At 30.8% G+C, this 26,593-nt stretch overlaps 4 protein-coding genes across 15 annotated transcripts; 1 reads left to right on the forward strand and 3 right to left on the reverse strand.

Annotated features, from left to right (window-relative positions):
- Window positions 1–3,319: 3,319 nt before the first annotated feature.
- Window positions 3,320–8,869, reverse strand: LOC123899397. Of its 8 annotated transcripts, XM_045950510.1 has the most exons (6): window positions 8,325–8,869; window positions 7,827–7,915; window positions 7,680–7,742; window positions 6,763–6,854; window positions 5,837–6,286; window positions 5,416–5,730 (listed from the first exon to the last, which is right to left on the reverse strand). In XM_045950510.1, the coding sequence occupies exons 1-5, from the start codon at window positions 8,369–8,371 to the stop codon at window positions 6,242–6,244; spliced, it is 336 nt and encodes a 111-aa protein (XP_045806466.1). In that variant the 5' UTR covers window positions 8,372–8,869; the 3' UTR covers window positions 5,416–5,730; window positions 5,837–6,241. The 8 variants fall into 8 exon arrangements, 4 of the variants coding, with proteins under 4 accessions (XP_045806466.1, XP_045806465.1, XP_045806464.1 ...); XR_006805579.1 differs by adding an exon at window positions 3,320–3,610 and having other exon boundaries at window positions 5,655–5,730; window positions 5,837–6,854; window positions 7,680–7,915; XR_006805581.1 differs by having other exon boundaries at window positions 5,837–6,000; window positions 7,680–7,915.
- A 1,481-nt stretch (window positions 8,870–10,350) lies between these two features.
- Window positions 10,351–16,151, reverse strand: LOC123897714 (zinc finger CCCH domain-containing protein 25-like). Its single transcript, XM_045948453.1, has 5 exons — window positions 15,960–16,151; window positions 15,543–15,725; window positions 15,346–15,455; window positions 14,723–14,910; window positions 10,351–11,289 (listed from the first exon to the last, which is right to left on the reverse strand). Exons 2-5 carry the CDS (start codon window positions 15,713–15,715, stop codon window positions 10,630–10,632), a joined length of 1,131 nt encoding a protein of 376 aa, XP_045804409.1. The 5' UTR covers window positions 15,716–15,725; window positions 15,960–16,151; the 3' UTR covers window positions 10,351–10,629.
- Window positions 16,152–16,248: 97 nt separating this feature from the next.
- On the reverse strand, window positions 16,249–18,967 carry LOC123897715 (dehydrodolichyl diphosphate synthase 2-like). 5 transcript variants are annotated; one of them, XM_045948457.1, is made up of 4 exons: window positions 18,677–18,943; window positions 18,374–18,637; window positions 18,195–18,262; window positions 16,870–17,611 (listed from the first exon to the last, which is right to left on the reverse strand). In XM_045948457.1, exons 1-4 carry the CDS (start codon window positions 18,869–18,871, stop codon window positions 17,167–17,169), a joined length of 972 nt encoding a protein of 323 aa, XP_045804413.1. In that variant the 5' UTR covers window positions 18,872–18,943; the 3' UTR covers window positions 16,870–17,166. The 5 variants fall into 5 exon arrangements, with proteins under 5 accessions (XP_045804414.1, XP_045804413.1, XP_045804412.1 ...); XM_045948456.1 differs by having other exon boundaries at window positions 16,917–17,621; window positions 18,163–18,262; XM_045948455.1 differs by having other exon boundaries at window positions 16,917–17,132; window positions 17,175–17,621; window positions 18,163–18,262; window positions 18,374–18,943.
- A 6,025-nt stretch (window positions 18,968–24,992) lies between these two features.
- On the forward strand, window positions 24,993–26,380 carry LOC123898624 (non-specific lipid-transfer protein 8). Its single transcript, XM_045949631.1, has 2 exons — window positions 24,993–25,373; window positions 26,142–26,380. Exons 1-2 carry the CDS (start codon window positions 25,036–25,038, stop codon window positions 26,149–26,151), a joined length of 348 nt encoding a protein of 115 aa, XP_045805587.1. The 5' UTR covers window positions 24,993–25,035; the 3' UTR covers window positions 26,152–26,380.
- The last annotated feature ends 213 nt before the right edge of the window (window positions 26,381–26,593 follow it).

A 26,593-nucleotide genomic window follows, 5' to 3' on the forward strand; every position in this document is an offset into this window, starting at 1 on the left:
CACGGGTAAAATGAGACTACAAAAAATAATATTTTAATATTAAAATTTTCAAAATTCTTAAATAAAAAGAATATAAATATAGGATATCGTATTAATATATGAATATAAATATAAATCCGGTGTAAATCTCAATGTAAAAATATAGACTCGTGTGTAAACTTTTTTTAAGAAAAAAACTAAACAAACAAAAAAAATTTAAATTCGATAGTAAAATAAATATGAAACAAAAATACCCTAAAGAAATTATCATAATATATCTTATATTAGTTAATTTTCACATCAATATCCTCCGAATAAAATAAATATAGAACCTAGTATATATTATAAATAAAAAATATGTCTCTGTATTAATATATGAACAAACATACGGTTCCTATAATAATATATTTTTTTGGTATTCGTTTATCAAAAATATATACTTTTTGGTATTTACCATCTTGTTCTTAGGGGAAGAATTCTCTGATAATTAATAGTTCGACCGCCATATACATATATATCCCCAAATAATACATGTGCAAAATTCTCACATAAATAAAAAAATAGATCATATATAAATAACAAAATAAAAATAACACATGCCACATAAAAATACAAAAAAAAATAGGTCTATGTATTAATATATGAGTAAAAGTATAAAATCCCGTATAAATGTCTTAAAATAAAAGTATATAACCACGATAAAAAAATATAACAAATAAAATAGATAAAAAAAAGGAAAATTAATAAAAAAAATAGGAGAATGTCTTAAAATCCCGTATAAATGTCTTAAAATACTTGTACTATTTTCCTCCTTTTTTTTTTGAACAATTCTCTTCCTCCTCTTTATTGTTGGTCTTCTCTTTTTTATTTTGGTACAAATTATTGGTGTTCTCTAAATAAATAAAAAATTAATACAGAAAATAATCTTAACGTAATCAAATAAATTTAATCCAATCTAAGAAAAGAATATCATTGATCCCGTCAAGTTCTATCGCAACCAACTTGGTTTTAATTCATTCCTTTCATAGTCTTGCTATACATCTGCAAATAAAATATAATAAATGATTAAATCCAATATAAAACATTGCTTTGGATATTTTTACGGTACAATAAATATAATAAAATTAATGTTTGCAATAAAAAGAATATTCCTTTACAATATGAATTTTCTGTACAACTATTAATAGAATGTTGCATCGCCTATTTCATTATAGAATGTTTTTAATCCAATTTTGCATATTATTAGTATTAATGGTACAACTATATATCATCAATTGTCTATGTAGAATTTGAATTTTTGGTTTCTCATGTGAATTAATTGTCAAAGCCATATGAGAAGAGAAACCTTTTGGACATGCCATGTGTACAAAATTCTTTGAAAAAAAGGACTCAAATTACGGGTAAAAACGTGTTTGTAAATTCTTGTTCCCATGAAACTTATTTCAATTAGAACACAAAAATTCATATTTTAAATTATTCTATTTTACTTTTCTTAATAAGTATGAATTTTTTTATTTATTTATAATATAAAGCGAGGGAAAATTTCAATACTACTATGAATTATTTTTCTCAAATTTAACTTCCCGTTTATCCACTACTTTTTTTTTACTGATTATATATAGTACTTTCTTACTAAATCTCTTTTTTAAATACTTTTTCTTTCGTCATTGTAGTATTTTCTTACCAATTTTTTTTTAATCAATCCTTACCAAATATTTTGAGAAAGGATTAATACTCAAATTATAGCATTTAAAGCATTTAATTATATTAAAAAATATTATATTTTTTCTCTCAAATATATTTGGTTTATTAGTAATTTTTTAAAAAAAATTGTAAAAAAAATGATATATTATTAGTAAAGATCAATAAATTGCAGCTTTTTACATTGAATGATATTGATGTTGCTTACGTGAATTTATTGTCAAAATCATATGGGAAGAAAATCACTATCGAAATGTCATGTGTACAAAAGTCTCTGAAAAACAGCTATCAAATAATATATCAATAGATTCCAATAGCAATTGACGTTGCAATTAGAAAGAAATGACCATTGCTTATTGTGAAATTTGAATCAGAATGTATAATGATAAAATAAATGATCATTGCTCTGTTTCCTTTTATTTTTTTGAAGCAGAATAATGATAGAAAGATCAACTTTGTAATTAATTTGATTATGATAATAATGTCAAAACAATGCTTGAAGAGAATTGATATGAGTGTGTCATGTGTACTCTATATATATATATATAGCAAAATAATGTTGATACAAACTTAGAGAAAAAACACAATCAATTAAAGGAAATCATTAATCATTAATAACATAATAATTTACGTTAATGCTAATATTTCATTTTACATCAATATTTCATGGTATTAAGGAATAAAATACGGAGTATTTCATTGTATTAAGGAATGAATGCATTTAAATGTTACAGAAGGTAACCTATTTCAAATCAAAAACATTAATGAAAAATCATTGAGAAATTGATGAAAAATCATTTAAATGGTCTTTGTATTTCATTATATTAAGGTTATTAATTAAATTTTGTCAAATATATATATATATATATAATTATAAAACCAACTTAACACATTTTAAATAATAATTGTTAGTATGAAACTTCACCTACATCTAAAAAATATATATTATAGTGAATTTATAATACTCAACTAATTATTATGATATTACTTGTATTGTTGTTTGATAGATATAATTTCAAAACAAAAATCATCAGAATGTTAATACCAAAGAAAATATGTACCACTGAATAATTCATGCATCTTTGTTATATATTTCAATGATCTTATTTAAATTTTTTTTAATTTCATCTTCCTAATTTTTTTACCCATAATTTCATCTTTCTATCATTTTATCTTCATTATTATATACAATTTCTTATGAAAATCTTAATTTCATGTGAACAAAAATTTCGTTTAAAAAATATTGACTTCAAAACCATGGACAAATGAAAATTTTTTTATTAAAAATTCACATTCACAAATTTTTAATGGCCCACTTGTCAATGCCCTTTATTTTATAGTATCAAAACGACTTGGTGACATAGTTGAAAATTATGAACTCTCTAAAATGTTAACTTTGTATCTGAGTGTTAATTGTTGTCTCACACCAAATGATTAAAATCTAGTATATTATTCAATTGAAGTGAGACATGAGCCTTATTCAAATAGGGTAGATCTAGTGACATCAATCAACCACTTAATAATACCACAAAAATTTTATAGACATATACTAACATACATAAACAATGCTAGACCAAAAATGAATTCCTCGTCAGGCTTGAATGTATTTGTAAATAACATGGGTGAACCCTTTGCATTGAACTTGAGAAACAATAACAGTAAAATCTAAAATGCCATTAAAATCTGATATTTAGTCATGGATAGAATAGGAGTAAATCCTTGAAAATTGAAAAAGGGAGGGTCATCTCATCTCATCTCATATAAAAATTAAAGATATAGCACTATCATTTGAACAAAAACAAAAAGCATTATCATTTGACAATATACTTTTGAATCTTTCATATTACTTGATAGCTTTGAAGAGTAATTCCTGCAAGAATTGATACATAAGATCTACTCGCAGAGCAAAAGTGTTCCATGTGGAACAAAGCTACATATTTCAAAAAGAATTAAGTTAGCACAAAATTATTATTGCATATCTCTAAAAAAAAATTAGTCAATGTTGCACAAATAGAGAACTACAAATCATGTTTTAAAATAGAAAAGGAAACACGATAATACATCTAAATGGTAGTAGCATGATATGAAATCATCCGGTGTATAGCTCATCATTACTGAGAATTGGTTCTATTATCAATTCAAAGACAGTGAAAAAAAATTAAAAAAGCACAATATACATTATCAAAGGATGAGGTGCAACAAAGGTAGATGAAGACTCAAATTATACACATATTATACTGGTATTTGAGCAACAATTTTAGCAATTTAAAAGTTAGTGGCTCTCTACCATTGCACATTATAGCGGCCTTGTCAGAAGCTTTTTTTTTAAAACAGCAAAATGTTATTATAAGCTCTTACATAGCACATGAGTACTAAAAAGAGAGCAAAATGGTAATACAAATGAATGCACAAAGCAGTTAAGTAGAAAAAAGCCAAACAAAACAATACTCATACACTGATACACCCACACACCACGCCACTCCAAAACAACTAACAGACCTCGACAGAGAAACAATAAACCAAGTACTAAATGAATTACAACACAACAAACAACACCACATGACAGTAAAAAGCAGACCGCAAGCAAAAACACTGAGATCAGCAAAACAAAAACACAGACGCTTTAAATTTCGAAAAATAATAAGACCTTGAAGATTCTGCTATGCTGCTGAATATCCCAAATTTTATATATAAGCATTGTGATCTCTATAACAAAAGCACCTTTAACAATTGTTTCTTTGAAACATGCATCTTAATTTGACATGTTTTAAACTAATTATTTAAAATATATATCTAAAACATGCATGTTCTAGATGAACAATATAAGCATATCTTATGATCAAACCAAATAAGGTTAACAATTGTGCAATAAAAAAGATCAAAAGAAATAAAGTGTCTATTGGTAAAACAACTACAAAGTATAGTTACATATGTGCGGAATTTATACCTAACAGCCATGATGCCAAATCCAGCTCGAAAACTCAATACCAATTTTTTGAAACGGTGCTAAAAATATAAAAGCAGAAAACTGAAATTTTAATATGAATGAAATTAATCAAAAAAAGAACCCCAAAAATGGGCCAAATGTGAATTTAGAACATGAATTTCAATTGCCACAATAGAAATCACTGTAGTCAAACTGATAAGATTTAGATGAAATAGATTTAAGACATTCAACAAAAGGGCTCATAGTCAAGCCAATATATTTAGTCTAAATGTTCATACACTATGAGAAAATGACCAAATAGAGTAAACCACAGATGATGCATAAGTTTTAAGGGTGTAGAAAAAAGAGAGCCTACCTTATTACCTGTGGACAAAAAATAATTCAAAATAGAGAAAGAATTTAGCCAGTACATATTGGAATATATGTTTATATTGACCTACTTATAAAATTCATTCACTTAATATTATCAATAAAAGTCATAATCTCACATAAATAACACCTTTTAAAGGACAGCTAAGAAGCAAATTTAAGGTCATTAGAACCTAGAATTGCAATTGTATAAACATGAAAACAGAAATTATGGTGGTAATTAATTAATAGCCGTTGGGCAGCACAATCATAAGACCAAATGCAATGAAAATACAATCATAATGAACGAACAAAATAAACATATGTATTGCAAGATCAATAATTTAAAAAATGAATAACTCACATCAAATATGCTGATGTTCGAAATACAAAGACTTCTAAACGATGACTTTTAAGTATGCCATAAAGGTGTAATAAGTTCAAATATGTAGACAGTGGCAAATTAGACAAAACAGATCAATTTAACCACATTCAATAGTGGAAGGAACATGATTGTACCATGAACTATTATGCTTCAAAAGAGAATCCCATAAATTAAGCTACAAATTTTATTATATCTAATGAAATTTTAAATGTGATCATTAAGCTAAAATTCATTTATTCTAAAATTCTAAATAATAAACCTTAAATAAAGAAAAGAAGGAATGACAAAACAAACCTGCCTGCTCGACCGTGTAATCTTTGTTTCAGAAGAGGATTTTGAAGCAGCATGCAGCCCATTATTTTCTACGTACCTTCACAGAGATTGGAAAAGTAAAGTGCAAATATAATAAAAACATCGTTGATATATTTTATGATTAAAATTAGAAAGGGCAAGATGGAAGGGAAATGAAGACATACGATATTAAATCTGAGCCATCCCATATTGATTGAATGACTACCTGAATGCGTGAATGTGTGGACCTGCAAAAGCAACGATTGACATGTTTATCCTCAAACACCATGTTTATCCTCAGACAATGGTTTGCTAAAGTGATGACCGTCAAATTGTTGTTCTCTGCCTACTGTAGAATGAAAAATAAGAGCAAAATAAAGTAATTAGCAAACAATAAAGGAAGAGAAAATTTAAATAATATTTGTTATAAACTGAATGCAGTAAAAATAAGTGGAATGAGAATTGAGCTTTGACACTTAAACACAGCAGTAGAAGGCCAAAAAAAAATTATCAATGCAAAAAATAAAAGATTGAAACACACGCTTGATTATTTTCTTCAATTTACTGTAATGTTAAACTGCCTCTAACAATCAAAACATTAACTCCAGTGCTGGAATATTCAACATGAAACTGTCCTGAAACATCACCAATATTCAATACAAACAAATAGAAGAATAAAAAAATCAGAACAAAGGCAAGAATCGATTTACTTTGATACTTGACAAAAACGAAAATACAGAGCAATTATGAGAGAAAAATGAAAACAAAATCATTGATAGTCACTCAGCTGTACCGTTTGACAGATAAAGGACAACGACCCTAACTTAGGATCATGAAGGTTTGATGAAGAAATCAACGCAAGGAAACGACAGCAAGAATGGAGAGGATGCAAGTAGGATGATAGTACCTGGGCCGGCGGCACTTTGATTCAATGACGATAGTGCTAAGAGGGAGATGATGATATGCTTAGGGTTTTAAAAAAGCAGCACCAATGCCGACAAACTATTGAGTGAGATTAGGCATTTGAAAAACATCTTAGTGTATTTTTTTTCTTTTAAAAATTGGCCTAATTATGGCATTGAAGGCTAAATCATTGTGAGGGCATGGTTACCTTGAGTACACCACGTGGCAAGAGAGATTCAAATCGGTGTGGCTTATTAATATTTATAGATGACTTTGGAGTTGGAGCAGCGACGCGAGATCCTAATGAACATAAAGCACAGATCAATAAGAAACTAACTCCCACTACTGATAGTAGTTGAACTGTCAGTTCTTTCAAAAGCTTAAGATAAGCCATATATCATGTATCCATCAAAGACAAATGTATAATGTGTAAGAAGAATATATATCTAAACATAAAATTAAGTTTAAATAAAACAAAATGACATACAGTATTATTCAAATCATTCAAAGACAAATGTATAATGTGAAATGCTGTCAATGCTACATATGATGATAGACAAACCACTTGAGCAACAAACTTGTCGAGCACCGATCTACAAATACTGTGAGGACATCATTATTCATAACTATATTGGTTTTCCTACCAAGTTCCCCCTAACAGCAAGTTCCAATATAGGTGAGAAAGCAATTACTTAATGGCATTTGCCTCGCATAATTCTCAAAGCATGTTGTTGCCAACCAAGGTGTAGCTCAACCTATTACAATAAGGTCTTACCACAAACAACCACTTGTTTAAAATGGTTTGATTAATGAATCTAAACTGACAAAAATACATGTAATAATGCAACTAATAAATAGATAAAATTTGAAGTGAAGAAAATATGAAAAGTCATGAGAAAATATGTAAAGAATCTTAAGAATGAAGAAATATAGAGCAGTATGTAGAAAAATGGTAAGTCACATTCACCAAAAAATCTGAGGTCACCAACTTTTTTTTCTTTCATTTCTCGTGGTGCAACGCAATGCTATAAAAGCACTGTTAATTTCACTACTCTAACAAATATGTTATGATAGTAGCTCCAAATATTATTCAATTTTGATCAAAACGAACCTCCAAGAACTTACCAAAAACTATATATACTAAGTTTAGGCCAGAAATCAGCCAATCTTTTACAAAAGAAACGTGCTCTGCAGCAATGGAAAAGTGAAAAATGAATGAAGCTAACAATGGAAAAGACATAACAATTAGAATGAGATGAGAAGTGGTGTTACCGGAAATGAAGGAAGAAGAAGAAGAAGGGATGCGAAGAGAAGATGCCTGGTGGCTGAAGAACCTAGGGAAGACGTGGCTGGGTGAACCTCTGCCGCTCATATTTGAAAAAAGTGACTAAATGTGAAGCTTTGAAAATGATTCAACTTGAAATAAATAAATAGAATAAAATGATGTAGAAATACAAAACTTATATCAACATCTGTAGGTCAATGATCCTATGAGAAAACATTCCATCATTCCTCAAAAACAAAAGATACTGTGGTACATCCTCATCAAGCATAGTACCAATAACACAAAATAAAGCATCAAATTATATATATTAGAAATGTAACACAATAAGTAATTACTAATATCATTACATATGAGGAACTGGTGGTCTATTTGTTGCTATAATAATAAAGCTACTCATTCAAAATCATCCTAAATATGTTATTAAGACGAAAAATCAAGAAATTAGCAAAGCAATTTGAAAAAAGTGGGAACACTAATGTAATTACCTGAAGCCATATGTCATTCTATCAATTACTTTGAAATCCTCTTTCATATGAAAAAGATCCCAAATATAATTCCTGCAATTTCCCTTGAATTCACTTTCTCCATCATCGTCATTTGATTCAAGAAGCCAAGGAATATGAAATATTTGATTGTAGCTTAATCATTTGAATCACGTTCCTTTTTCACGAAAACATCATTGTTGCATTTGTTAGAGAAAAAGCACTGAGGATAGGAACATGATGATTTTTAGCCTCATATCCCTCTCCTAAAATTGAAATACTTTGTGAAATTTGTCCAATGGCGGCAGGCAGGTAACCAAGGATTTAAGTTGAAGAGAATAGTTTAGGGTTACTGAGAGGAGAATTAGAGAGAAAAATTTATTTGACACGAATTGTCAACGATTAATTAATAAATTAAAGCACAAATTAAGGGTATGATGGAAGACGATTTGAAACGGTGATGCGGAAGATATGATCAGTGTAGTAATGACATTTATGGTCAAATGAAGGAGAGGCTTGCATTGAGAGGAGAGAGAAAGGGAAATATGTCTGGCTTATTACATATTATAGATTATAGATTAACAATGAATTTTGGTGCATATTGTTTTGTTATTATGTTTATGTTAATTCCTAAAACCCAAGAGCCTGATTATGAGCTATTTGACTTGCTTGAATGATGGAGACAAATATATGAATATCAAGAAAGTATGTTTCGATGGTATTATTTAGAAATTACCATTTATGGAAGATAAGATGAATGATTTTTTTTTTCTTTGTCAATGGTATTATTTAGTAATTACCATTTATGACGTGGCATAAATGATATCAAAACTGATGATACGGTATTTTATTTAAGGTACCGTATCATCAATTTAATATCATCAATTTTAGTTTAAAAAATTAATATATGAGGGACTACTTATTAATAATATATGATACCCAAAGTGGTATCAGTATCACAATTAGATCAAAATATGTATGAGTTGCATAAATATATTACATGGCATTGTAGGGGTCACTTGTTAGTAATGTATAATACTCAAAGTGGAATTACCATTGGAGATATTCTAAGTACAAGTAATTTAATATTAATAATGAAACTAAGTACAAATAATTTTGTCATGTGAGCTTAACTAGTTGATAAGGAGAAATATTGGATTATATATGCACCGAGCGGCGTTCGAATCCTGGACATCCGACTTATACACCTTATGGGAGGAATTTCTAACCACTAAGATACTTTACAAAAAAATATACAAGTAATTTTAATACAAGAAAAATACTAGGGATATTTAAGTAATTTTACCAATTGTTTAGCGGGTATGGATATCCACGAACACGGATAGTATTAAACCCACATCTGTATTCGTCAAACACACGGATAATTGAAATATCCATTTATTTTGTCCGCAGATATCCACTAAGTTATCCGCTCTGTACCCATGATGGATTTTATTCGCAGATATTAGTGGGTATGGATTTTTTTGTCATCCCTATACAGAGGTATTATACTTTTGCATCGTTCTTTGAATCTTTTTATATATGGAATCCGTCCAACGGAGTTCACAGACAAATACCTTTGTCTACTATTGATTCCAATTTAAATGCAAATTGTTTGTATGGTTTTGGGTTTGATCAGTCAAGTCAAGAGATGATTATTTGGTGCTTTCAATGTCCTATGATACTAACGCAAACGATATGTTGTCTCATTTAGGGTTTTTCTCATTGAGCAATAATATGTGGAAGGAAATTGAGGGTACTGCCCATTTACCCTCAAGTCGAGTCACTCTTAAATGAGACTATCCATTTATTGGGTTTTCGATATGACATAAGGTTAATTAATCTGTTGAACACAGTTTGTGATCAAGATATGATGATTTTGGATTAAAAATAGAACTTTTTAAATAAATAGGTAAACTCTAATTATGTATATATAATTCAGCTCAAGTTAAAATTAGAATTTGAACTCAAAGTTTAAACTTGTGCAAGAGGAAGGTTTAATCTGAGACACAGTGCCAGCCCGGAATGATTTAGGAGAGTAAAGACTAATAACATTATTACCAATGTTAATAGGTCTTGAGTTTTGTGTATAAAAGTTTAGTTATACATTAGCATTGGTAGTTAGACACCATGGAGCCAAACAATATTTAACAAATTCGCCACTCCAAAAGGAAAATCATCATTGCTCGCTCTTATGGCATTTTAACAAGTAAATCATATGAAAAACAAAATGACTATAATATAAATATCATAAGGAACGAGCCAAAATTCATGTTATCAAATGTCGCAGGACTTGCTGCAATTGTCATTACCTTCTGGACCGTTTTTCTTCTCTTCGTTCAGATTCGTATCTTCCTTTAGATTCTGATCGATCAGTATCATTTCTATACGATCTGTTATCTTGCTTCCTATCATGATCTTCTCTTGACCTTGGCACAGATTCATCATCAGTGTGCCTTCTTGATCTCCTCTCTTCCCTGTTACCATGTTCACTCGACTTGCTTCGTAAATCATCAACATCCTGCCTACTTGGTCTTTTGTCATCTCTTACATCAGAATCTCTTGACTTGGACTCAAGCACAATATCATCTCGCTTTGTTGACCTCCTGTCTTCCCTTCTGTTATCTCTTGGCTCAGGTTCCCTACCATCGTAACCACCCCTTGATTTTTTTTCTTCTCTCCTATGTCGATCTTCTCTTAACCGATGTTCAAATTCATCGTCATCGTGCCTTCTTGGTCCCTTTGCTTCTCTTCTACTGGTATTTTCCTCTCTTCTATCACTTCGCTTGGATTGGTTGTCTAATTCCCTCCCATTGCCATGGGCTATGGAGCGTGAATCTACGTCTCTAGTTTCTGGAATGCGATTTGATTGGTTGTTGTCATATCTTCTTTCTTTCTTGGGACCATCATATTTGTCATTATCCCATTTTGCATTGCCATTCTCACCCCAACCAGTATTTGCAGCTCTCTACAAAAGGATAACACGGTCAGTGAAAGAACTGAAAACATACAATAGGGTTAGAGAAAAACCAATTTTTATAACATAAACAACTTTAAAACTTCAACCATAAGGCATAAGCAAAGAAAAACCAACCATAAACTATACAAAAAAGATAAAATCGGGAAGAGAAGCATCAAAGAATTACTACACAACAGGGGGTGATGAAGACAAATAAATTCAGATTTCAATTAATGAGATCTTAGAAGGCATGTCAAAAGTTATGCAGTAGTATGTTGGAACCCGGAAATGCAAGTATATGAAATGTGTTTATTGACCAGAAATGGAGCAAAAGCTCTTACAATGGAAAATAGTAAAATGTAGAAGAAAATAAATTCCAATCTTCCCTTTGAGCTAAGCTCCTCAAAGAAAGACTCTTTCTTTGCCTAACCATAATGGTTCCAACTAAAATCTTTCATACCCACTACCATTCACTCACCACACTTTTTATAATATTAAGGCATAACAAACTTGCCAACTAAGTACTCTAGCACACTCTTTATTTTCCATATATCCTCATCCCTTTACTACAATAATAACCCTATTCCATTATCCCTCATACTCAGGTCTCTATCATATAATCAGCAAACTCATGCTTAATGACTGTTTCAATTTTTATTTTCATTGCTTAGGTTATAGCTGGGAGATGCAAACATCAGTCCTACTACTGACAACAAGCTACAAAATCTAATTCAGCAAGTTCAGTGAAAGATATATGCTAACGTGGTGCCATTTTATCAAATCTAATCCTTATGTTGATATTAGATCTTGGTTATTGAATCATAATCAAAACCTGGTTGCAATTCAGTTGCAACTTTATCATGGTTGGAATTAGTATTTCTTAGAATTTGGGTTGGGCCTAACTCAACCATACAAAACTGGAAGCTGGTGGTCTGGAAGCTAGGGATTAGAAGTGGACTTCTATTAGGTGGTGTCTGTCGTGAGGATTACATATCTTCAGACCATCGCTTATCCAATGTGGGACTATTTTAACAGTTTTATTACATTAACATATTTAGAAATGCACCAGATATCAGATAGAGAATTAAAATTCATATTCCTATTCCAAGTTTTCAACTGCACGGCATATGCAGACTGAGGTTTGGAACCAAAAGAAATTAGTAATTTTAATCATGTTTTAATGTCTAATAACTGGTAATCTTTCTGTACTTCATAAGGGTTTATCATAGAGTAAGGTCACTGCAAGAGCAGCAAAAGAGCTTATTGGGTATTACAGGGGACATTCAGAAGAGCTTACATGGACTTGTCTTATATCATAAACACTTGAGTATACATTTGAAAGAGCTTACTAAAATACGATATGACAAGTCCATAAGCTGGATTTAGCTTATTTTCATAAGCTCCCTAGAGTAGCTTATATAAACAAGTCATACAAAGAACTTATACAAAGTTTCTCCTTTTCCCCTCCTCGATTGTAGAAACAATTTGTGCATAAATATTTTGCGATAAGCCCTTAATTAAGATGAATAATACCATAACGCCCCCAATAGCATAATAGAAACAAACTACAGCTTAGAGATACCATGTTGAAATAAACGCAAAAAACGGTGCCATGCAATTCAGTTACAACTTCAAATAAAGTTCAGTGTAAAGTTATATCCTATTCCATTCCTAATCATCAAAATCAAGTAGCAGAATATTGGTTATCAAACTTCAGTGGTGACTAATAAATTCAATGTTCAACTTTTTCACCAACCATTCTGCACCGTTCTACTTGTTTCCCATCATTATATGGTTTCAGAGTAAAGGGAAAATAGGGTTCTCTGGTATTGTGCTCTTTTGACTGGATCATGATTCCAGAATCTTGCTCGAAGTTTCTATGTTCAAAAGCTTAAATAAACCATTTTTCTTTTCTTACTTCCTTGTGGGTTCTTACGATGCAAACAGAGGAATACACACATGAAAAATACCAGAACAAGAACAATGATGATATTAATAGTCAAGTGAGCTGAAAAAATCAATAAAAATAACAAAAGAATGCTCCAACCACTGGAATTCAGAAAAGAACACATTAAATCACAGAGCAGCAGCTTTTCACAATGGGAATAGCCAAATAGCTCTTAATCACCGAAATAAAAATTAACATTTATAACCCCAGGAAAAAAAATCCCCTTCCTATAAAATCCTTCCTCCTGTTAACTAACTTTCTTATATGGCACCCATACCCTCAATTCACTCCTTTCCTGGAATATTATTTTCTTCATCGACACATAAAACCCAATTCCTTTGGCCCACAATCATAACTCTTATGATGACTATCAATTGGACTAGCATATATTCCTACTCATGGGTTTTCAAGGGTCTATTTAGGTCAGTCAAATAATGGAACTAAGTTACCGTATCGAGGTCATGTTACTACTCTACTCTCTTTCCTCTGGAATACATTCAAGGTCAAAGAGGATTTCTGATCTTCCTCCAGCTTAGATTTCTTTCTTTCTAAGATGAACTATGAGTTAAGAAGATCTGTTGACACTAGTCTTGGCATACTCATAAAAATTAACAACTTTTAATAATAGTGAGTCCAACCGTTACATTAAGAAATTCAATCAAAACTACAAAATTTGGTACAAATAAAAATCTAATTGGTACTCCCTCCGTCCCAAAATATAAGGGAAAATTGGTCAACCAAAGTTGATGTATCTAGTCCAAATTTTTAACCAAATACATCAACTTTCTTTGACCAATTTTCCCTTATATTTTGGGACAGAGTAGTACTTCATTGCACTAGTTTTTTGTGAAACGGCTTCATTGCACTACTTTTATTTTAATGTAAGTATGATACTTGAAATATAATTTTTCTAACCAGTGCTAATCCAGAAAATGAAAATATTTATTGAAAAATGCTCCCTTATAGGTAATATAAATGCTGCATTTCTCTATAAAAAGTTTCAAATTTTTTAATTCCCCACCCAGTGTCTAGGAACTAGTTATCAGTTACCTTAAAATATAAATAAATATGTATCCAAAACAAGATTATATAACTACAAATGTCTAAATAATCTAGCAATCGGTATGCTTAATCGTGAAAGAATGTCACATGGTTCAACAATTAAGGTTGTGGGCGTGTAGCATCTAACTAGAAATAATCAACTTACTAGCTAAAATACAGAACTTTTAATGTTAGCAAAACACAGATCAACAACTCAAGCAAATACTCTCTAAACCAATAAAAAATTCCATTCCCATAATCAAACAAGAACACCTCATTCAAATAATCCAAAAAGCATTGCATATTAACACTTCAACTATGTTTTACAATGTTCGAATTCTCATGATAAGGTCATCGGAGCAGTAGCACTAGCATATATAACTATTAATAGACAATTTAAAAACAAATTAAGAATTCAAAATATTTTCGCATTATTATAAATGCTTCTCTTACTTGCTCATCATGAGAAAATTTGCATCCAGCTCCACGAGTACATTCCCCTCTTTGGAAAGCTCGACAAACACCACGGGCCTCCCTTTTCTGCCGCTCGGTCTCTTCATCTTCCTCTTCCTTCTTCTTATACTTATCAACATGATCCACCCTAATAATTCTACCTAAAACCTGAGCTCCATTTAAATTATCTAAGACACAAAAATCAAACATTACAAAGTAATTCAGCATTAGATCCCTGAACAAAAAAGATGACCGAAGACTAATTATTTATTTTGGTCCTTAAAAGTGTGGTGTTGTCACAATAGTCCTTAAAAGTATCAAAATTACAAAACCATAAACAAATGCGTCTTTCAAATAGTCAGTTTGGTCCTCAAATAGGTCTTTTGTTAGTTACGTTGATCCTCGATTGTGACTCCCGTTAGTCAATTTGATCCATAAAATTACATGACATACAAGAAATGACACATTTGGGAATGTTTATGTAATTTCAATACATATAGGGATTATAGTGACAAAGTCTCACACATTTAAGGACCAAATTAACCTTTTACTCAGTTTAATCAAATGAAAAAATATAAAACTAAAAACAGATTTTTTTACAATTATAGGATAGAGAGACTAACCAACAGCAAGATTAGTACTTCTTTGATCTTCATATGCAATAAAAGCAAATCCCTTTGATTTGCCAGTACCTTTGTCTCTAACTAAATTAACATCAACAACCTCCCCATATCTGGACATCACCAAAAACAAATAAAATTCACATCTTCAAAACACAAATCACAGTAACAAAAAAAAAATGCAAGAAAAGATTACATACTCAGCAAAAACAGCTAGTAAATCACCCTCAGTGAGATCAAAGGGAATACCACCAACAAAAACATAAGCAGAATCTTTGTATTTAGTGTGCCACGAAGCTTCTTCGGTGATGTTTAAAGCAGCTTCTTTTGAATTGATTTGTTGAATCCGTTTCACTAGTGTTAATGGGTTCATGTCTATTTAACTACAAAACAAAAAGAAAAAACAGAGAGAACGAGGGCAAAAGTTAAAGTAAAGTATAAGAATAAGTTGGGATTTATGTCAAACAGGTTGTGTGCAATAAAATGAGATTGAATTTTAAGTTAGAATTCAGAAAAGAACAGTAGAAAGATTATTATTCAATATATAGTGATCGATACGTGTTATAGATATAGTTGGGAATGAGTGAAAATAGGGGAGAAAGAACCCTAATTTATACCTGCGATATGGTTCTGCAGAGGAAGCTGGTGCTTGGGGGAGTTGTGATAGCTCAGGAGACGAGACGAGACGAGACGTATGAAGAAACTATGAACTAAAGGGGAAGGAAATTTTATGAAAACCTGTCTTTGTCTGGGATCTAGTTGTCACCTCTTTCCCAACTAAAAAAGTTCGAGTAAAAATACCACAAAAAATAAAATTTATCAACCGTTTACACTAAACTCTGGTTGTATCTTTAAATTTTATTGGAGCACAAAAATTACGATAAAACAACATTTGCACAAATTTTTTACTTACTAAATAAAAAAAAATCACATATCAAATATTAACAAGCAAATCTAAAAAAATTTATATATATTATCCAGAAGTATACAATATATAAGAATTCTTGTGCTTTAGATATTTTTTTTTACAATAGATCATTACAAAATTAAGATTGCTAAAAACTGAAAAAAGGTAAATCTCCAAACAAACTTGCAGCACCTTAATAGCATACAACTGCATCATGAAAGTGTCTACAAATATGACAAAATAAAAGTATCCGGAATATTCATACTCCCGAATCTGAAACGTTGGCGTCCAAGTCTTCATCAGATATGTAATGAGTTGATGTAGATATGTCAATTTGAATCCACGAAACACCGTACTAAAATAAAAAATCAACAAACGCCGCACAAAACGACGATAAACACAACGCCGCACAAGACGACCACAAACAAACGCCGCACAAAACGATCACAAACTTAAAAAGCAAAAAACAAAGAAGCAAATCTATGTGAATAATCACTTATTTAAATGAAAAGAAAAAGAAAAGCAATTTAGAGGGGTGATTTTAGGATGAAATCCTTGGTGGATTTTTTTTTTTTTATAAGCAAACAATATATTATAAAGGAATACAAAGGGGTACTCAATCACTTACAATATAAAGCAAATTATAGTATGTTTTGAAGACATACAATGGGATCTAATCACCATTCAGAAAAAGATGACTTACGGCCAAAACGACCCCTAAACCAAAACCAAGAAAAAGTTTTAGTATCATCTGAATAAACCAAATCCTTGGTGGATGAACAAAAAGAATAAACTAGGGTTTAGGAGAGGGACGACCGCTGTTTGAGAAGAAGAACTTGTGCTTTAAATATTTGTAAATTTGTCATTAGAACATATCACCCCCACCACCATATAGGAGGATATAGGTTGTGAATTAACTAATGTCGTCCACCATAGCGTCTCTGTCGATTTTGAAATGAACTTAAAGCCTCTACAAATTCATCCTTCCCAAAATCAGGCCAAAGTTTTTGATTAAAGAAAAATTCTGTATATGCCAATTGCCATAATAAGAAATTACTAACTCTAAGTTCTCCACTGGTCCGTATTAGTAAATCAGGATAAGGAAACTCAGTACAATTAGTTTCAAGTTCCTTTTCAATTATGTTTTCATTTATTTCTTCCAAATGGAGAAGCCCATCTTGCACTTTCTTGGCTACACTTTTACATGCTTGGACTACATCATATTTTCCACTATAGCTTACTGCCAAAATAAGTTGGAATTTTGGATTCTCCTTTGTAGTTTCCTCAGCATTAGCTATCATACTTTTCAAAGACTTGGGGAGTTTTGATGTATCTCCAATTACAGATATTTGAATACCTTTCCTGTTACAAGCTTACAAAAAATTCATCTTCATTAATTATAATTATAATATAATTAAGGGGGAAAATAGAAATGAAAATAATGTGTCTTTATATTTATAGTACATGAAATGAAAGTACATAATAATTAAATATTCATTAATTATTATCTAATTTATTTTTTAAAGGTGCACCCAATATGATTCTCTACAAAAATAATTTAAAGTTGAACTCTTACTGTTTGTAGTAAATTTTAAAAAAGGATTACATCTCTTTTCCTTTTTTATTATTATAATTATAAAATTTGTTATTTTACTATAATTAAAAATGATAAGGATCACCCTTAGACCATTTTTTATAATAACCATTTTTTAAAATTCTATTATACATACAAGCCATCTTTTAACTGTTTTCAAAATTCTTTGCATTTTTCTACCAAAAAAAAATAAAAAATATTTGCATTTTATTATATACAAAAGTTCTTTTCATTTTTCTCTCAATAGCTCTCGGTTTCTTGAAAAATAGAGACAATATATGGTACCAACAAAAATAAAAAAAATAGAAATTATATTATCCTAAATTAATTAGGGTAGTAAGAGTTTGACACCTCTTGCATTCTTCAACTTGCGAAAGTATTGATCTTTCAAAAAGGTTCAACAAGAATTCAGTTTCCACCTGCACCACCACCATCACGAAGCAAAACTCAATAAAATTATTAAACCACCATCAACAACATGTCATGTTAATCAAAGTGATCTAAAATAAGAATTAAAATTAATTAATGACCTTGGGCCGAATCCAATTATCCATAGAGAATGCGAAAACAGTGAGAACCTTTATTCCCCAACCATAACACAACTTCACTATCCTTTTGAATGATTGTGTTCCGGCTACATGGCCCGCGGACGTTGGCAATCCTTTCATCTTCGCCCATCTCCCATTCCCGTCCATAATCACTGCCACATGCTTCGGCATCAGCTCCGGCTGCAACTCTACCGGCAATGGATCCACTTCTAAAAAATCTTCATCCACAAAAATTTCCCCGTCCGCCTCATCTTGAAAAGCATCCACAAAAATTTCCCCGCCCGCCTCATCTTGAAAAGCTACAACACTAGTACCTCGTTTTGTAATAGAGTTAGACAAATATCGGTGACAAACTTGAAACCTAGTCATCCCGCTATAAGCGGAATAAGTAGTTGATGTCTTTGGCAAAGAAGTTATTAAAGTTTTCTCTAATGGAATAGGGAGTCTTAACGAAAACATGTTAGCAAGTAATAATAACATGAATAGGTTAGTGATAACGGGTTTCTTAGACTGATGTGGAATGGAAGGTGCTTATTTTTACGTACTCCTTAATGTAGTAATGTATAGGCATAAAATTAATGTAATTATTTATAAAAAAAATAAATAGAAAAGGACAAGATTGTGTTGTTGAAACTTGATTGGGTGTTCAGTATCGTAGCGCTTAAACTAAAGGGAAACGAATGGCTCTAACAAAGTGATGGATGCATATTGCAAACTACCACATCAGTCATTTGGACAACTCAACTTTTGAATGGATTATAAGACAATCTTTTTACGTGTTTGATGGTCGATGTACTGGCCAATTAGTTTTGTATATTTTTTTTTGGATTTTTACCACTAGTATCTGATTTACTGGACCGCATAACTGGTTCAGTGATTTGTTCTGGTTTCAGTTTCTTCTGATCGTAGTTATTGCGGATCAAACTGTGATTATCTCCACCAAATTTAGCGTCAATTATCATTAGACCAACTAATTAGTTTCTTGTGCTTTTGTATATACTTTGTGGTGTGCCGTGTTTAGTTTCTTGTGAGTTTTACCACTAGTATCTGTCTAGTGGACCGCATAACTGGTTCAATGATTTGTTCTGGTTTCAGTCTCTTCTGATCGTAGTTATTGCGGATCAAACTGTGATTATTCTCACCAAATTTAGCGTCAATTATCATTAAACCAACTAATTAATTTCTTGTGCTTTTGTATATACTTTGTGGTGTGCCGTGTTTAATTTTGCAATAAAGAAGATGGTTTTTTTGTGATTATACTCACGTGAATGAATTAAAGAAAACTTTGAATCAAAGGTGAACATGTCTAGAGTAGGACAAAACCAAATAAAATGGCTTTCAGTCCGTTACTGACATTTTATGGGCCTAGGCCAAACATAATAAAAAAAATTCTTTCATTTAATATAATAACATTAATACATAATAGTAGATTTACAAAATACATTGTACCAAAAAAAAAATATTTATGGATTTTTATTGTACCATCAAAATTAACGGTTTATTGATTTTTATTGAATACCGTTAATTTTGATAGGCCTCAATAACATATCAAATGATTGTAAAAAAAAAACTAAAAATTTATGGATGATCTAAACGATATAAACTTTTTATCCAGTAGTGGATTTTGTAAAATTCGTATTCGTTATAAAAATATCGAAGACTTGTGCACCATGCACCACTTAATCAAGTGATGCATGTTAGAAAAATTATACCTGTGTAACATTTGAGTAATGTTACACCGACATTTGAGTAATGTTACACCGCTCAATAACGCTTTAACGAATACAAATTTTACAAAATCCACCGTTTGATTGAAATTTTATATCGTATAGAACATCTATGTTAAATTTTATAAAAATCTAAAATTGTTTGATATGTTATTAAGATAGATCAAGATTAATGGTATTCAATAAAAACGCATTAACCATTAATCTTGATCAGTCTCGATAACATATCGAACAATATAAGCTTTCAATCAAACGGTGGATTTTGTAAAATTTGTATTCGTTAAAGCGTTATTGAGCGGTGTAACATTAGTCAAATGTTACACCGGTGTAATTTGATCCCTCCCCCTCCCCTCTATATATATATATGTGTGTGTGTGTGTGTGTGGAGATAATTACACAATGGGTGGAAGGTAAGCGGGCAACGAACTACGCCGCTAAGTTTTTTGGATGACAAAATCAATCATCCTAAAACCCACATTCATTGACCTAGGAGACATAATATTACTATGCATCACTTTTTGGACTCTCCTAAGGAGATTCACATCCTCTAATACTAGGAAGCAATTATAATTTATTTTTTAACAAAGTTTAGATTTTAAAAGACAAATCTTATGTGTATTTATTTGCGGTGTTGTTCTTCACTTGAATTGAACTTTTTATGATGATATAATATACTTTGAAAATATATAGGTTTGAATTATAGATAATTATAATTATTTAAATTTTAAATGAACACAAATACATATACATACTCATGTTCACATTTAGACCAAACAAACAAACTTTTGGAGAAATTAACTTTTGACCCCAAAAAAAATTCAAACCAACGTGATTATAAAAAAAAAAAAAAAAATTCAAACCAACGTGGTATTGTCTTCATAGTCCATAGATTTTCTTCACAAGCTTATCCAATGAAAAGAGAATCATCTGCATATTGCAAAAGTGAGACCGTCACCTATGAACCAACTTTGAAGCCTTGAAAAAATCCCAAAGAAACCGCCCTTTGTGATAGTGCCGTCAACCCCTCCGCTACTAAGAGGAAAGAACGGCGCCAATGGGTCATCTTGTTTAAGACCCCTAATAACAAGTGGCCCAACGAATTTTAGAGAAAGCTATGGTACCATTTTAGAATTAAAAGTAGAACCTAACTCAATCTCTACTTATAAATCTGTTTATAAACATATATTCAGGTCACCTCACATCTAATACAAAGAGTGAGATAATAGATAAGTAGAAAATCTTGGTATAAATGTTAATATGAGAAAGATACATTCTAGTAGATGATTTGCACACTTAAGTATTTGTTAAGAAGTGTCACATCGGATGTGTGATGGTATGAATATGAGTTTATAAGTAAAATGTAATCTTCACCTAATAAGTCGATTTTGTAATGTTCAGTTAGACTCAACTTTCAATTTTAAGATGGTATCAGAGCATCTCCAAAATCCGTTGGGCGATCCGCTATTGGGTTACCCATCATTTATATCCACACACCAACCTAATAGTTTTGGGCGTGTGGGTTTTGTATGGTTGAGTTAACCTAACTCCCAATTCTAAGATGGTATTAGAGTACCTTCAAGATCTGTTGGGCGACCAATCATTTATATCGAAACACCAAGCCCAATAGTGTTGGGCGTGAGGGGGTGTGTTAAAAAGTTCTACATCAAATGTGGGATGACTTGAATATGAGTTTATATAACTTATAAGTAAGAGACAATCCTCACCTTTTAAACCGCTTTTGTAGGGTTGGTTAGGCCCAACTTCCAATTTTATGAGTACCAACTTAAATTGTTTCTCCATTAAGTGATTGCAAGTTCACGGGAACAACCATATTTGATTAGCTTCACAAAACCTATCATGATTCATAACTTGATCTACAATATTCTCACAACTGTTTAAGCATCCTATAATTTTTTCCTAGCTTCCTTCTCTTATCCTCACCAATTCCATAACCAATGAAAGAACCACACATTTTCTTCGTTCAGGCATAGATCACACAGTTTCTACAATACTTTGTGAATTTTCCCTTTGAGGGAGGGGGTGTGTTTCATGTCCTCCAACTGAGCTCACCTATTTTGACTGGTATCACAACTTTTGTACCATGTGTGAGTATCATTGGGGTTTCTCCACTTGTTGTGTGGGGTGTGGTCCTATAACCCCACATTACATGGTGTAGTTCTTCGGCCCAATTGCCCTTTGCGTTCGGTATGCTCATTTATTTGCTGATGTTCAACTGAAGCGAAATGTTGCTTAATATTGAAGTCCTTCAATATCTTTTACATTTTCTTGTCCGTGAAATAATGAAATGAATGTTGATATACTTAAGACCTAGTTGTGTGTAATTTTTAAGTGATAATAATTATCATTTCATTAAAAAAAAAATGAATGCTGTTATTGTGATGGCAAAACTTTCCTAAACCAACTAAATTTTAACAAACTCAAGGTTTCAATCAACATATAATAATTGTAGTTACGGAAGTGGTGATTAGCCAAGCAAATGTATCTATCAAAAGTAATAGCTACGTTAATATGCACCGATATTTGAATTTGATAGGAAGTACCACTGTTCATCCCATAACTGTAATCGAAAGGGAGTTTGAACCATTTAATATCAGAACAGGCCTCCAAAAACTATATTAGATGGTACAGTGAGTCGGATACTGAAAATAAAATAAAATAAAAAACTCGCAGTTGTGTGTAATTTCTAAGTGATAATTATCATTTCATTTAAAAAAGAAGAAGGAATATCAATAATTAATTGGTTCAGTGGTGATTGCCGCTGAACTTGGTATGGATGACTATGATTCGACCCCCATAACTGCGATCGAGAGGGAGCTGAAACCACTTGATTTCATAACTGACACCGAATCAAATTAAACTGGTAGTAAAAAATAATGAATGCCGATATTGTGATGGCAAGACTTTCCTAGACCAAGTATAAAAAAAAACATTTCTTAGACGAATACTATTTTTTATTTTTTTACACATCCTAGACCAATACTATTATAATATAATGTATGGTTGAGATATCAATTTGAGGGGGCCTATATTACTGTGTTTTTTTCTTCATATAGAAAAGGTACACGTGATCTCGTGACGTTAACTTAATTGGCAGGATTATATATTTAGGAGGTTTGAGTTCAAATGCAGATCATCTCACTTATCCACCTTAAGGACCCGATTGGTTCGAGGTGGATGGAGGAGAGGGAGTTGAGGGGGTAATCTTGACAAAAAAAAAAATTCATTTTATGAAATCATTTTTTCAAAAAAGAAAAACGTTTTTTATTCTTGAAAAAAAGAAACAAAATTTAAAAACAATTTTTTTAAAAATGTTCCCTCAAAATTTAAAATGTTCTATGAATTTAAAATATTCCTTTTGTCAATTTAAAACATTTTTTTTAACCAATCAAATCTCTCTAATAATTGAGATTTTTTTTTTCAAGAATAAAAAACTTTTTTTAAAAAAAAAATGATTTAATACAAAGAAATATTTTTTTGTCAAGATTACCCCCCTCCCCTCCCCTCCATCTACCTCGAACTAATCGAATCTTAAGGGTGAAATTTTTAGCAACTAAATTACTTAGAAAAAAAACACATTTTTCTTCCTAAATAGAACCACTTTTATTTTAACAATAGAACCACTTTCTTTTAATCGCTAAATACAACAGCTGTCATTTATAAAAGGAAAAATGGTAAGCATTTTCCAATTAAAATACATCTCCATTACGAGTTATTAATTTGTTATTAAGCTACTCCATCACTCCTTAATTATAAGCAAAAATTTACTTTTATGATTCATTGAATAATTGATGTATCTGGTCTGTATTACGACCAAAATCATCACTTTTTCAATGAATCTGAAAAGTTGATTTTTGTATATAATTAAGGAGGAAATGAGTAATTAAAAGTGGTGTGACTAAGATGATCCATTGCAATCAGGAGGGGTTAGAATTACTTAATGTCAGAACTAATCTTCAAACCAGATTACGTGTAGTCCAGTAAACCGGATACTGGTGGTGAAAACTAAAAAAATTAAAAAATGAAATTATCAAAATCTCTTAGTAATCAAATTTAGAGATCCTCTAAATTGACGGAGCACTCTAAATGTTAACTTCCAGTACAATTAATAGTTTTCTCTTAAGCAGGTAGAATGATCAAATTCTTAGAGAAGCAGAAAACATGAAAACAAATAATAGTTTGCTCCAATGAACTTGCACAATCTTATTTTACTTGTTGAAACTGAATAACCCCTTCTTCAGTACTTCCACCTAACTTTGAATTTTGATGAAATCCAAAAAAAATATCAAAATAATATTCCCTCCAAACTTATATATAAGAAACATTATACACTTTTTAGATTGATCTACCTAGACAATAATATAGTCTAAAATCTAAATACATAAATTCTACTATGAATCTAAAAAGTGATATGTTTCTTTTATATAGCACCGGAGGAAATATATTTCTTCTTTATTGCAGTGCACCACATTCACCCAATTAATACAAAATAATAATAATAATAATAATAATAATAATAATAATAATAATAATAATTTAATTTTAGTCCCTTCACTTATGGTATTTTTTTAGTTTTATTTTCTCTAATTATTTTTAGGTTTAGTCCATACAAAATTTAAAACTATTATTTAGTCTCTGACGTCATATGTAACCCAATATAATCAGTCACGTTGTACCGTATGGCGTCATATCTAACAATTTTTGAGTTTGTTGGATTAAATTCAAACAAAAATATCGTACAGAGACTTAAAAAAAAATTGTGATTGTGAGACTATAATCACATTTATACCATAAAAAAACTACTTTACTTGCAAATTTTAGCTTCCTCTAAAACTCCTATAAATGGTGAAAAATAACAAATACAAATGCACATCAATTTCACATATTCTTTTAGTAACCATGAAATCATCTTCAATAACATTTGTTGCTCTTGTTCTTCTCATCCTTGTAGCATCAAAATCAGAGGCTGCAATTTCATGCAGTGATGTGATTAAGAATTTGAAACCTTGTGTTAGCTACTTGGTTAGTGGAAGTGGACAACCACCAGCTGCATGTTGCTCTGGAGCTAAAGCTCTTGCCTCTGCTACATCAACTTCAGAGGATAAAAAAACTGCTTGCAACTGCATCAAATCCACTTCTAAGAGTGTTAAAATTAACTCACAATTGGCTCGAGCTCTTCCAGGAAACTGTGGAATTAGCACTCCAATCAATATCTCCCCAGATGCTGATTGTTCCAAGTAAAAATCTTAAATTACATGCTTCACAAATATGTTTTTATTATTATGTTAATAGACTATTTTTTTTTGTCCGGTATCTTATTAGTTAGAATTTAATTTGACTTATTAAAGTGAATAAGTGGGAAAAGTCGTTATTCGAACCTCAAATCCCACATAGAACAATCGGCTTGTAAGGTGGGGATTATTTCTTATTTATAAACTCTTGTTCAGGCTAATTAACATTCGATGTGAGACTTCTTAACACATCCCCTGACGCCCAATGAGCTTGGTGCGTGGATATAAATTGTGGGTTGCCCGAAAACAGGCAGCCCAATGGATCTTAGAGTCTTTGATACCATCTTAGAATTGGGTATTGACCTAACTCAACCCTACAAAATCGGCTTGTAAAGTGATGATTGCTTCTTACTTATAAACTCCTGTTCAGGCGAATTTTCATCCGATGTGGAACTTTTTAACGGTCTTTATCAACTGAGTTATGCATGCTAACAAAAATTAATTTCTAAGTTAGCAACAAAAAATCAATAATTTTAATGGAAAATTGGTTTGTCTCTCAATTGAACGATTTTAAAAATAAAACTCAGATTTTTTAAGTGTATCGTTATTTTTTAATATATATATAATATAGTTACTAACTCTACCAATACTAAAATGATTAATTAAACATATATTTTGTTCCTCTCATGTTTTGCTTTGCCAATTATTGGTTTCCATTTTAACAAATTTTCAAACTAATATATGATTTTTGTTTTGTTGCTGTATCTTTTGCAGGATCGGTTAATTGAAACTTGGAAGTTGGAATTGGAGGACCATGTTGAACATTTTTCTGCAACTATATGTATCGGGAATATTATATATTTTGTACTAATAAATATATAGTAATCTACTTATGTGGATTTCTGTATTATGTTTATGATTGTGATTCTTCAATACGTTGTACGAATGTTGTTCACAATTTCATAAATATTTGTTCTTTTTCTATAGTAAGAATTATTCTTTTAAAACCATAACTTAATTTGAAATATTAATTTAGTTTTTTAATTTTTTGTGATATTTTAGTTTTTTCCTATATTTGGGTATAGATTTCAAGTTTTAAATTTATGATTTTTTTTCTATGCACTCTTAATCATAAATATATGTTATGTTTCAAAAGAAAACAATAAATTTGAAGCTTAAAAAATCATATGCAAATGTGTCAAAACAAAAAAAAATCATATGCAAAT

This window comes from Trifolium pratense, linkage group LG7, assembly GCF_020283565.1.
Source record: "Trifolium pratense cultivar HEN17-A07 linkage group LG7, ARS_RC_1.1, whole genome shotgun sequence".
NCBI lineage: Eukaryota > Viridiplantae > Streptophyta > Magnoliopsida > Fabales > Fabaceae > Trifolium > Trifolium pratense.